The sequence below is a fragment of the Dermacentor silvarum genome, chromosome 7 (genome assembly GCF_013339745.2).
Source record: "Dermacentor silvarum isolate Dsil-2018 chromosome 7, BIME_Dsil_1.4, whole genome shotgun sequence".
NCBI classification, from domain to species: domain Eukaryota; kingdom Metazoa; phylum Arthropoda; class Arachnida; order Ixodida; family Ixodidae; genus Dermacentor; species Dermacentor silvarum.
The window spans coordinates 165,544,152-165,556,159 of NC_051160.1; the positions used below are offsets into that span (position 1 = coordinate 165,544,152).

At 47.1% G+C, this 12,008-nt stretch overlaps 1 protein-coding gene and 1 non-coding gene across 2 annotated transcripts; both read left to right on the forward strand.

Moving 5' to 3' along the window:
* The first annotated feature begins 953 nt into the window (after nt 1–953).
* On the forward strand, nt 954–2,201 carry LOC119459324 (uncharacterized). Its single transcript, XM_037721133.2, has one exon. The coding sequence runs from the start codon at nt 1,002–1,004 to the stop codon at nt 2,199–2,201; it is 1,200 nt and encodes a 399-aa protein (XP_037577061.1). The 5' UTR covers nt 954–1,001.
* Nucleotides 2,202–5,892: 3,691 nt separating this feature from the next.
* On the forward strand, nt 5,893–5,966 carry Trnas-uga (transfer RNA serine (anticodon UGA)). The gene has a single exon. It is a non-coding gene; the product is annotated as a tRNA-Ser (tRNA).
* The last annotated feature ends 6,042 nt before the right edge of the window (nt 5,967–12,008 follow it).

Genomic DNA, 12,008 nt, shown 5'->3' on the forward strand with positions numbered 1-12,008 from the left:
ACGTGCGCTTTTCAATGGATTACCTTGCATCTGTTAAGCGCAAAAGACTTTACAAAGATTTACTTGATGTATCATTGCCAGTGCCTGTTTATCGTTCAATGTACCATGTTGAATCCAGTGGAAGGAATGTGCTGAAAAGAGTCAAGCGGATGCCGATACGGTCATCCGTAAAAACGTTTTTCTTTCAATTACACACTGGAACGCTCCAGTGAAGCCATGGCTGAGGGAAAGGGGAATCTTTGTACCGTGGTCCGTGAACTGCCTGAGATGCAGGCAACCGGAAACTATTGAGCATATGTTTCTTGATTGTTCAGATGCGGTGTTCCTATGGGACATCCTGCAACGAACGTTGAAAGAAGAATTGCCGATTACACCATACGGCATCCGCTTCCTGCCAACTGAAAACGCAGATAAGCCATGTGATATGTTTATGGCACTTTGTTTACACAGCGTCTGGAAGACACGAATGGATGTGCGTCACGAGAGGCTAGTTATTCGTCCTGCGAAAGATCATTTTTTGGAAAGCATGCTGTATCTGCGTGAAGCTTACCGAGCAAAAAAAGAACCACCCGAATGGATACATGTATTGGATGAATTAGTGGCGATCAAGTGTTTTTAACTATCTGCAAGGACCCAAGACGGTCTTTGCTTTTATCAGTGTAAAGTGTATATGTTATGTGTGTATGTCGAAGACCGGCAATAAAGAAAAAAAAATCCTCGTTAGTATAGTGGTCAGTATCCCCGCCTGTCACGCGGGAGACCGGGGTTTGATTCTCCGACGGGGAGCGTTTTTTTTTTTTTCTTCCTGTTTTGCGTCTAAAGGCTTACACGTGCTTGTGCGAGAACGATGGCATCGCGCACGCACCCGCAGTCAGATAAGGTTAACAATGCTAGGCATGTTTCCCCCTTTTATCTATAGAGCTTTACTTGTAACCCTGTTCTCCGTTCTCCTCGTTAGTATAGTGATTCTACTTCCGGCTACCGTTCGGTACGGACGTTGAATGTCGCGCTCCGTAGGGGCGGTGTTTGCGGCTATGCCAAGCCGCGGAAACAGGATGACTGCTACCGCTGAACCGGATTACCACGTTGTTTTGCCGCCGCTGCCAACAGGTTCGTGTGTTTTAAACACCGTTTTTCTTCACGGTGACGTGAAAGCGAGGCCATTTCGTGTCGAAGATTTTCGTGACACGTTTGCTCATCTGGAATTGCTCCCTGAGGTGGTCGCCTTGGGGGCGTTTCAGATGAACCACGTCTGGGCTGTGACGTTCGAGAATGCAGAGGCGACGAAGAAGATGCTGAAGCACGCGGAAGTTCAAGTCAAGGAACGACGCTGTTTGGTTGTGGATCCGCATAACCGGGAGGTGCGGCTAAAGCTGCACTGGTTACTGCACAATGTGCATGACGATGACGTACATGCGGCGTTTGTTCCGTACGGAAAAGTATCTGACATCCAAAAAGAACGCTGGCGTGTACAAGGTGTCACGGACAAGGGATCGTCTATGCGTACGGTGTCCCTGAAGCTGAAGCCTGGCTTGACAATTGATGATCTTCCGCATCAGATACGAATAGCAGGCATAATGGCGCTAGTGGTCGTGGCAGGTCGTGCTCCCCTATGTCTTCGGTGCAACCGTACGGGGCACATCAGACGTGAGTGCCGCGTGCCGCGTTGTTCTGTGTGTCGAAGATTCGGCCACGAAGACAGTCAGTGCGTACGCACGTACGCAAGCATCGCAGGGCCACCAAAAAATGAGGAAATCGTCAACGAGCTCCTTATGGACGAAGTTGACGCGGAGGAAATTTGCAGTGCGTCTGGACCAACCTTGTCGCCGCCTTCGAAGAAAGACTTGGCGGTAACGACGGAGAAACACGATCTTACGCAGGTCGCGAGTGAAGCCATATTGACATCAGGCGCGCCTACACCTGCTAAAGAGGCTGAAACAAACAACGACGCAAGTGCAGGCAAGCAACCGTCCGCAACAACTTCACAGGATGATGCATGCCTCATGGACACCACGGAAACGAGCAAAGCGGCAGCAGCGGCCAAGAGAACGCACGAAGAAAGTGCCGGAGGGGAGCAAAAGTTGAGCACTTCCAGTGCGAGCGAACCACCTGTGAAGACAGCAACTGGCCGGAGGCCTACCTTTCGACCGGCGCCAAACCTACCGCCGGACAGAAAGGTGTCGGGGACACCTCCGACTTAATACGTCGTGCTTGCGTGTGTTTGTGCCCGTTTCAGTGGGGGGTGAGGGGAGGCAATGCTGCTACTTTGGAGCTACGGATGGAATGCCAGTCAAACGTGCAAGCTGACTGCAGACACGTGAAGGCAATGTGAGTGACCTTTCGTAGCCGACAATAGCAGTGCATAGATTGTGATCTCTTTCATGTAGAAATGGAGCTACGCCTCGAAACACCCTTACGCGTCGGCACGATTAACGTGCGGGGTCTTACGGCAAGGAGGAAACAATGTCAGCTTAACCGCCTGTTCATCGAAAAGAATCTCGACATTATTGCGGTTCAGGAAACAAAGATTGAAACTGAGGAAGGGACGGACCGCCTAGTGCAACCTTTCATGACTAGATATTATGTGTGTGTTTCCCATTCTGTTGGAAGAGCGGGGGGCTGTGCGCTCTTTCTCCGGAATAATATTGGTATATGTGTTGAAAATGTATTTAGTGATGATAGCGGGCGCATTATAGTGTGTGATTTTTTGTTTTGTACTCTGAAGTGGCGTGTTATCTGCATTTACGCGCCAAATAGAACAGCCGAGCGAAGGGCGTTTTTTGAATGCGTGGAATGTCACTTGAAGTGTGAGAGAACCATAGTCATCATGGGAGACTTCAACTGTGTCTGCAAAGTGGAAGACAGAGCCCGTAAGCAGCCTGGTCTCGATGTAAGTGCGCTACGTTTAGCAGCACTGGTGGAAGAACATAATTTAGAGGATGTAGGCGCCGTTTTGGCCAACAATGATTCACCTCAGTTCACTCATTTTCAAGGGGACAGCCACGCAAGACTGGATCGTGTCTATGTTTCTGCGGAAGCGATACCATTGTGCAGTGATTATGAAATCAGCCATGTTTATTTTAGCGACCACAGTTTGGTTCTTTTTTCACTTGGTCCAAAAAAGCCGTCAAGTTTCAACTGGGGACTATGGAAATTCAATGAAAAACTGCTGCAGGACGAAACCTTTGTAAAAAAAATTCAAGACAGCCTCAAAGAGCTGTTATCGGGTGGTCAAAAAGATTATACAGAAAAGTGGGAGTGTTTTAAGCAAGACACGAAGTTAACAGCGATAGAAAGATCCAGTGTTTTACACCACCAGGAAAAAAGAAAAGAAATGGAATTACAAAGTGAGCTCAACTTTTATTTAAGCATGGAGAGCAACCATCCGGGATGTTTCGCAAAAGAAATAAAGCAAACGAAAGCACAGTTGGAACTTGTCGATAAGGAAAAATATCGTGGTGCAATTATACGCGCACGCGCAGAACGTTTATGGTGTGGGGAACAACCTACAAAGCGCTCGCTTTCTGATGAAAAGAGTTATGCCGCGAGAAAAGAGATAAATGCGATAACATACCAAAATGTAGTAGTACGGGACAAAGAAACCGTCCAACGCGCCTTTGTAGAATATTACGACGAACTTTTAGGACAGGAACCGCAATGTGAACAAGGTTTCGATCGCGAATTCTTACACCTTTTGCCCGGACTGGAAGAGGAAGACCGAAAAAGATTAGAAATGCCAATTAGCATCAAAGAAATAGAGGAAGCTATAGATGACTTGAGCCCTGGCAAAACGCCAGGACCCGACGGATTGAGTGGGGCATTCTATAAATTTTTCAAAACAGAAATAGCTACAACCCTTTATCACGTAATCACAGAAGCTTATGAAAACCAGTTACTGCCGCCATCGTTTCGCGAGAGCCACATTGTACTGATACCAAAATCCACCGATTCCACATCTCTCCTATCTGTACGAGCCTATCGTCCAATCAGCCTAACGAATACAGACTATAAAGTATACACAAAACTTTTGGGTAGAAGGCTACAAAGCATAATAACACGGTTGATAGGGCCACATCAAACATGTGGCATCAAGGGCAGGTCAATTACCACTAACATACACGTAGCAAGAACAGTTCTTGAGCATTGTGATGACTTTTCTGGTAGGGTGGCCATGCTACAATTGGACTTGGAAAAAGCATTCGATAGGGTGACGCACGCTATTCTTTTCGATGTTTTGGAGCATGTGAACGTGGGATCAATCTTAACAGAAGGGATTAGAATGTGCTATGCAGACATCTCCACAAAAGTGATAGTTAACAGAACACTCAGCACCAGCATTCAAGTCAGATCTTCCGTGAGACAGGGATGTGGTTTATCGCCTTTACTGTTTGCCCTATATCTCGAGCCATTGTGTCTAAAGATATTAGATGATAGCAACATCAGAGGTTTTAGGGTGGGTTACAGTGAAGTAAAACTGCTGGCATACGCGGATGACGTCGCTGTTTTTTGTGATGACACGCAGAGTGTAAGCAATGCTGTGAATGTTGTGACAAAATATTGTAAAATGACAGGAAGCGTAATTAATTGGGGCAAGTCGACTGGGATATGGTATGGACAGTGGGAGGACACACCTCCATTTTTTGCAAAAATACAGTGGACAAATTTGCCGACCAAGTACTTAGGGGTACCTCTACAACACCACCAGGACACGAAAGATTATTGGCAAGGAGAGGTGGAAGAAATGAAGGCAAAAACGGCGAAGTTCGGTGGACGAGATCTGTCAATGTTCACCCGAGCAACGGTGTGTAATGTATTCTTAGTGGCCAAAATTTGGTATGTGATGCAAGCACTATGCGCATCAAGAGTTAGCATACAAAGAATACACAGGCAGTTTGCCATCTTTATTTGGGGGTCCGTCTGGGAGCGCACCAGTCGCACTAATTTGTTTAGGACGGTGAAAAGTGGAGGCCTAGGGTTAGCTCATCTTTTTTTAAGACAAGTCGTGTCCAGATTTTTGTTTCTACGTGATCAAAAAGATCCGTTTTTGTGCGCAGTCCTTCAAACACGTTTGCGTAATGCGCTGCCTCAATTTGTTGTGTCCTCAAATTATACAATAGGACCTAGGATCAGAGGCTTCCTGCGAGAAGTCGTGTTGTCTTTTGAATTCTTATACGTGCGCTTTTCAATGGATTACCTTGCATCTGTTAAGCGCAAAAGACTTTACAAAGATTTACTTGATGTATCATTGCCAGTGCCTGTTTATCGTTCAATGTACCATGTTGAATCCAGTGGAAGGAATGTGCTGAAAAGAGTCAAGCGGATGCCGATACGGTCATCCGTAAAAACGTTTTTCTTTCAATTACACACTGGAACGCTTCCAGTGAAGCCATGGCTGAGGGAAAGGGGAATCTTTGTACCGTGGTCCGTGAACTGCCTGAGATGCAGGCAACCGGAAACTATTGAGCATATGTTTCTTGATTGTTCAGATGCGGTGTTCCTATGGGACATCCTGCAACGAACGTTGAAAGAAGAATTGCCGATTACACCATACGGCATCCGCTTCCTGCCAACTGAAAACGCAGATAAGCCATGTGATATGTTTATGGCACTTTGTTTACACAGCGTCTGGAAGACACGAATGGATGTGCGTCACGAGAGGCTAGTTATTCGTCCTGCGAAAGATCATTTTATGGAAAGCATGCTGTATCTGCGTGAAGCTTACCGAGCAAAAAAGAACCACCCGAATGGATACATGTATTGGATGAATTAGTGGCGATCAAGTGTTTTTAACTATCTGCAAGGACCCAAGACGGTCTTTGCTTTTATCAGTGTAAAGTGTATATGTTATGTGTGTATGTCGAAGACCGGCAATAAAGAAAAAAAAAAAAAAAAACCTGGTTAGCTCAGACGGTAGAGCGGCTGCCCCTGAAAGGCGGTGGTCCCGGGTTCGAGTCCCGGACCAGGACGAATTTTTCTTCAACTGCGAGGCTTTCTTTCGAGGAAACCGGTTGGGTTTCCATTGTAGCAAATTGCTACATTTGGGTGGATGTCTCAGTTTCCCTTTAATTACTTATCTACACCTAGCGGATTTCCGCTGAACTAATACGTCATACACTTGCCTTTGCTTCGAGTTGTCGACAAATTCGACTTCGCCCTGCCATCTGCTAGCCGCCTGGTTAGCTCAGATGGTAGAGCGGCTGCCCCGGAAAGGCGGTGGTCCCGGGTTCGAGTCCCGGACAAGGACAAATTTTTCTTCAACTGCGAGGCTTTCTTTCGAGGAACCCGGTTGAGTTTCCATTGTAGCAAATTGCTACATTTGGGTGGATGTCTCAGTTTTCCTTTAATTACTTATCTACACCTAGCGGATTTCCGCTGAACTATTACATCATACACTTGCCTTTGCTTCGAGTTGTCGACAAATTCGACTTCGCCCTGCCATCTGCTAGCCGCCTGGTTAGCTCAAATGGTAGAGCGGCTGCCCCGGAAAGGCGGTGGTCCCGGACCAGGACGAATTTTTCTGCAACTGCGAGGCTTTCTTTCGAGGAACCCGGTTGGGTTTCCATTGTAGCAAATTGCTACATTTGGGTGGATGTCTCAGTTTCCCTTTAATTACTTATGTACACCTAGCGGATTTCCGCTGAACTATTACATCATACACTTGCCTTGCTTCGAGTTGTCGACAAATTCGACTTCGCCCTGCCATCTGCTAGCCGCTGGTAGAGCGGCTGCCCCGGAAAGGCGGTGGTCCGGGTTCGAGTCCCGGACCAGGACGAATTTTTCTTCAACTGCGAGGCTTTCTTTCGAGGACCCGGTTGGGTTTCCATTGTAGCAAATTGCTACATTTCGGTGGAGTCTCAGTTTCCCTTTAATTACTTATCTACACCTAGCGGATTTCCGCTTAACTATTACATCATACACTTGCCTTTGCTTCGAGTTGTCGACAAATTCAACTTCGCCCTGCCATCTGCTAGCCACCTGGTTAGCTCAGATGGTAGAGCGGCTGCCCCGGAAAGGCAGTGGTCCCGGGTTCGAGTCCCGGACCAGGACGAATTTTGCTTCAACTGCGAGGCTTTCTTTCGAGGAACACGGTTGGGTTTCCATTGTAGCAAATTGCTACATTTGGGTGGATGTCTCAGTTTCCCTTTAATTACTTATCTACACCTGGCGGATTTCCGCTGAACTAATACGTCATACACTTGCCTTTGCTTCGAGTTGTCGACAAATTCGACTTCGCCCTGCCTTCCGTTCTCCTCGTTAGTATATCATTCTACTTCCGGCTACCGTTCGGTACGGACGTTGAATGTCGCGACCGTAGGGGCGGTGTTTGCGGCTATGCCAAGCCGCGGAAACAGGATGACTGCTACCGCTGAACAGTATTACCACGTTGTTTTGCCGCCTCTGCCAACAGGTTCGTGTGTTTTAAACACCGTTTTTCTTCACAGTGACGTGAAAGCGAGGCCATTTCGTGTCGAAGATTTTCGTGACACGTTGGCTCATATGGAATTGCTCCCTGAGGTGGTCGCCTTGGGGGCGTTTCAGATGAACCACGTCTGGGCTGTGACGTTCGAGAGTGCAGAGGCGACGAAGAAGATGCTGAAGCATGCGGAAGTTCAAGTCAAGGAACGACGCTGTTTGGTTGTGGATCCGCATAACCGGGAGGTGCGGCTAAAGCTGCACTGGTTACTGCACAATGTCCGTACGGGAAAGTATCCGACATCCATAAAGAACGCTGGCGTGTACAAGGTGTCACGGACAAGGGATCGTCTATGCGTACGGTGTCCCTGAAGCTGAAGCCTGGCTTGACAATTGATGATCTTCCGCATCAGATACGAATAGCAGGCATAATGGCGCTAGTGGTCGTGGCAGGTCGTGCTCCTCTATGTCTTCGGTGCAACCGTACGGGGCACATCAGACGTGAGTGCCGCGTGCCGCGTTGTTCTGTGTGTCGACGATTCGGTCACGAAGAAAGTCAGTGCGTACGCACGTACGCAAGCATTGCAGGGCCACCAAAAATTGAGGACATCATCAACGAGCTCCTTATGGACGAAGTTGACGCGGAGGAAACTGTCAGTGCGTCTGGACCAACCCTGTCGCCGCCGTCGAAGAACGACTCGGCGGTAACGACGGAGAAACACGATCTTAAGAAGGCCGCGAGTGAAGCCATATTGGCATCAGGCGCGCCTACGCCTGCTAGAGAGGCTGAAACTAACAACGACGCAAGTGCAGGCATGAAACCATCCGTAACAACTTCCCAGGAAGATGCATGCCTCATGGACACTACGGAAAGCAGCAAAGCGGCGGCAGCGGCCAAGAGAACGCACGAAGAAAGTGCCGGAGGGGAGCAAAAGTTCAGCACTTCCAGTGCGAGCGAACCACCTGTGAAGACAGCAACTGGCCGGAGGCCTACCTTCCGACCGGCGCCAAACCTACCGCCGGACAGAAAGGTGTCGGGGACACCTCCGACTTAATACGTCGTACTTGCGTGTGTTTGTGCCCTTTTCATTGGGACCCGCCGTGGTTGCTCAGTGGCTATGGTGTTGGGCTGCTGAGCACGAGGTCGCGGGATCGAATCCCGGCCACGGCGGCCGCATTTCGATGGGGGCGAAATGCGAAAACACCCGTGTACTTAGATTTAGGTGCACGTTAAAGAACCCCAGGTGGTCCAAATTTCCGGAGTCCCCCACTACGGCGTGCCTCAGAATCAGAACTGGTTTTGGCACGTAAAACCCCATAATTTTTTTTTTGTTTTGTTTCAGTGGGGGGTGAGGGGGAGACAATGCTGCTACTTTGGAGCTGCGGATGGAATGCCAGTCAAGCGTGCAAGCTGACTGCAGACACGTGAAGGCAATGTGAGTGACCTTTCGTAGCCGACAATAGCAGTGCATAGATTGTGATCTCTTTCATGTAGAAATGGAGCTACGCCTCGAAACACCCTTACGCGTCGGCACGATTAACGTGCGGGGTCTTACGGCAAGGAGGAAACAATGTCAGCTTAACCGCCTGTTCATCGAAAAGAATCTCGACATTATTGCGGTTCAGGAAACAAAGATTGAAACTGAGGAAGGGACAGACCGCCTAGTGCAACCTTTCATGACTAGATATTATGTGTGTGTTTCCCATTCTGTCGGAAGAGCTGGGGGCTGTGCGCTCTTTCTGCGGAATAATATTGGTATATGTGTTGAAAATGTAATTAGTGATGATAGCGGGCGTATTATAGTGTGTGATTTTTTGTTCTGTACTCTGAAGTGGCGTGTTATCTGCATTTACGCGCCAAATAGAACAGCCGAGCGCAGGGCGTTTTTTGAAAGCGTGGAATGTCACTTGAAATGTGAGAGAACCATAGTCATGATGGGAGACTTCAACTGTGTGTGCAAAGTGCAAGACAGAGCCCGTAAGCAACCTGGTCTTGATGTAAGTGCGCTACATTTAGCAGCACTGGCGGAAGAATATAATTTAGAGGATGTAGGCGACGTTTTAGCCAATAATGATGCACCTCAGTTCACTCATTTTCAAGGGGACAGCCACGCAAGACTGGATCGTGTTTATGTTTCTGCGGAAGCGATACCATTGTGCAGTGATTATGAAATCAAGCATGTTTATTTTAGCGACCACGGCTAGGTCCTTTTTTCACTTGGTTCAAAAAAGCCGTCAAGTTTCAACTGGGGACTATGGAAATTCAATGAAAAACTGCTGCAGGACGAAACCTTTGTAAAAAAAAATTCAAGACTAGTCTCAAAGACTTGTTATCGGGTGATCAAAAAGACTACACGGAAAGTGGGAGTGTTTTAAGCAAGACACGAAGCTAACAGCATAGAAAGATCCAGTGTTTTACATCACCAGGAAAAAAGAAAAGAAATGGAACTATAAACTGAGCTCAACTTTTATTTAAGCATCGAGAGCAACCATCCGGGATGTTTCGCAAAAGAAATAAAGCAAACGAAAGCACAGTTGGAACTTGTCGATAAGGAAAAATATCGTGGTGCAATTATACGCGCACGCGCAGAACGTTTATGGTGTGGGGAACAACCTACAAGCGCTCGCTTTCTGATGAAAAGATGTTCTGCCCGCGAGGAAAAGAGATAAATGCGATAACATACCAAATGTAGTAGTACGTGACAAAGAAACCGTCCAACGCGCCTTTGTAGGAATATTACGACGAACTTTAGGACAGGAACCGCAATGGTTAACAAGGTTTCGATCGCGAATTCTTACACCTTTTGCCGGACTGGAAGAGGAAAGACCGAAAAAGATTAGAAATGCCAATTAGCATCAAAGAAATAGAGGAAGCTATAGATGACTTGAGCCCTGGCAAAACGCCAGGACCCGACGGATTGAGTGGGGCATTCTATAAATTTTTTCAAAACAGAAATAGCTACAACCCTTTATCACGTAATCACAGAAAGCTTATGAAAACCAGTTACTGCCGCCATCGTTTCGCGAGAGCCACATTGTACTGATACCAAAATTCCACCGATTCCACATCTCTCCTATCTGTACGAGCCTATCGTCCAATCAGCCTAACGAATACAGACTATAAAGTATACACAAAACTTTTGGGTAGAAGCTACAAAGCATAATTAACACGGTTGATAGGGCCACATCAAACATGTGGCATCAAGGGCAGGTCAATTACCACTAACATACACGTAGCAAGAACAGTTCTTGAGCATTGTGATGACTTTTCTGGTAGGGTGGCCATGCTACAATTGGACTTGGAAAAAGCATTCGATAGGGTGACGCACGCTATTCTTTTCGATGTTTTGGAGCATGTGAACGTGGGATCAATCTTAACAGAAGGGATTAGAATGTGCTATGCAGACATCTCCACAAAAGTGATAGTTAACAGAACACTCAGCACCAGCATTCAAGTCAGATCTTCCGTGAGACAGGGATGTGGTTTATCGCCTTTACTGTTTGCCCTATATCTTGAGCCATTGTGTCTAAGATATTAGATGATAGCAACATCAGAGGTTTAGGGTGGGCTACAGTGAAGTAAAACTGCTGGCATACGCGGATGACGTCGCTGTTTTTTGCGACGACGCGCAAGTGTAAGCATGCTGTGAATGTTGTGACAAATATTGTAAATGACAGGAAGCGTAATTAATTGGGGCAAGTCCGACTGGGATATGGTATGGACAGTGGGAGGACCCACCTCCATTTTTTTGCAAAAATACAGTGGACAAATTTGCCGACCAAGTACTTAGGGGTACCTCTACAACACCACCAGGACACGAAAGATATTGGCAAGGAGATGGTGGAAGAATGAAGGCAAAAAACGGCGAAGTTCGGTGACGAGATCTGTCAATGTTCACCCGAGCAACGGTGTGTAATGTATTCTTAGTGGCCAAAATTTGGTATGTGCTGCAAGCACTATGCGCATCAAGAGTTAGCATACAAAGAATACCACAGGCAGTTGCCATCTTTTATTTGGGGTTCGTCTGGGAGCGCACCAGCCGCACTAATTGTTTAGGACGGTGAAAAGTGGAGGCTAGGGTAGCTCATCTTTTTTTAAGACAAGTCGTGTCCGTTTGTTTCTACGTGATCAAAAGATCCGTTTGTGCGCAGTCCTTCAAACACGTTTTGCGTAAGCGCTGCCTCAATTTGTTGTGTCCTCAAATATACAATAGGACCTAGGATCAGAGGCTTCCTGCGAGAAGTCGTGTTGTCTTTTGAATTCTTATACGTGCGCTTTTCAATGGAGTACCTTGCTCCGTAAGCGCAAAAGACTTTACAAAGATTTACTTGATGTATCATTGCCAGTGCCTGTTTATCGTTCAATGTACCATGTTGAATCAGTGGAAGGAATGTGCTGAAAGAGTCAAGCGGATGCGATACGGTCATCCGTAAAAACGTTTTTCTTTCAATTACACACTGGAACGCTCCAGTGAAGCCATGGTGAGGGGAAAGGGGAACTTTGTACGTGGTCCGTGAACTGCCTGAGATGCAGGCAACCGGAAACTATTGAGCATAGTTTCTTGATTGTTCAGATGCGGTGTTCCTATGGACAT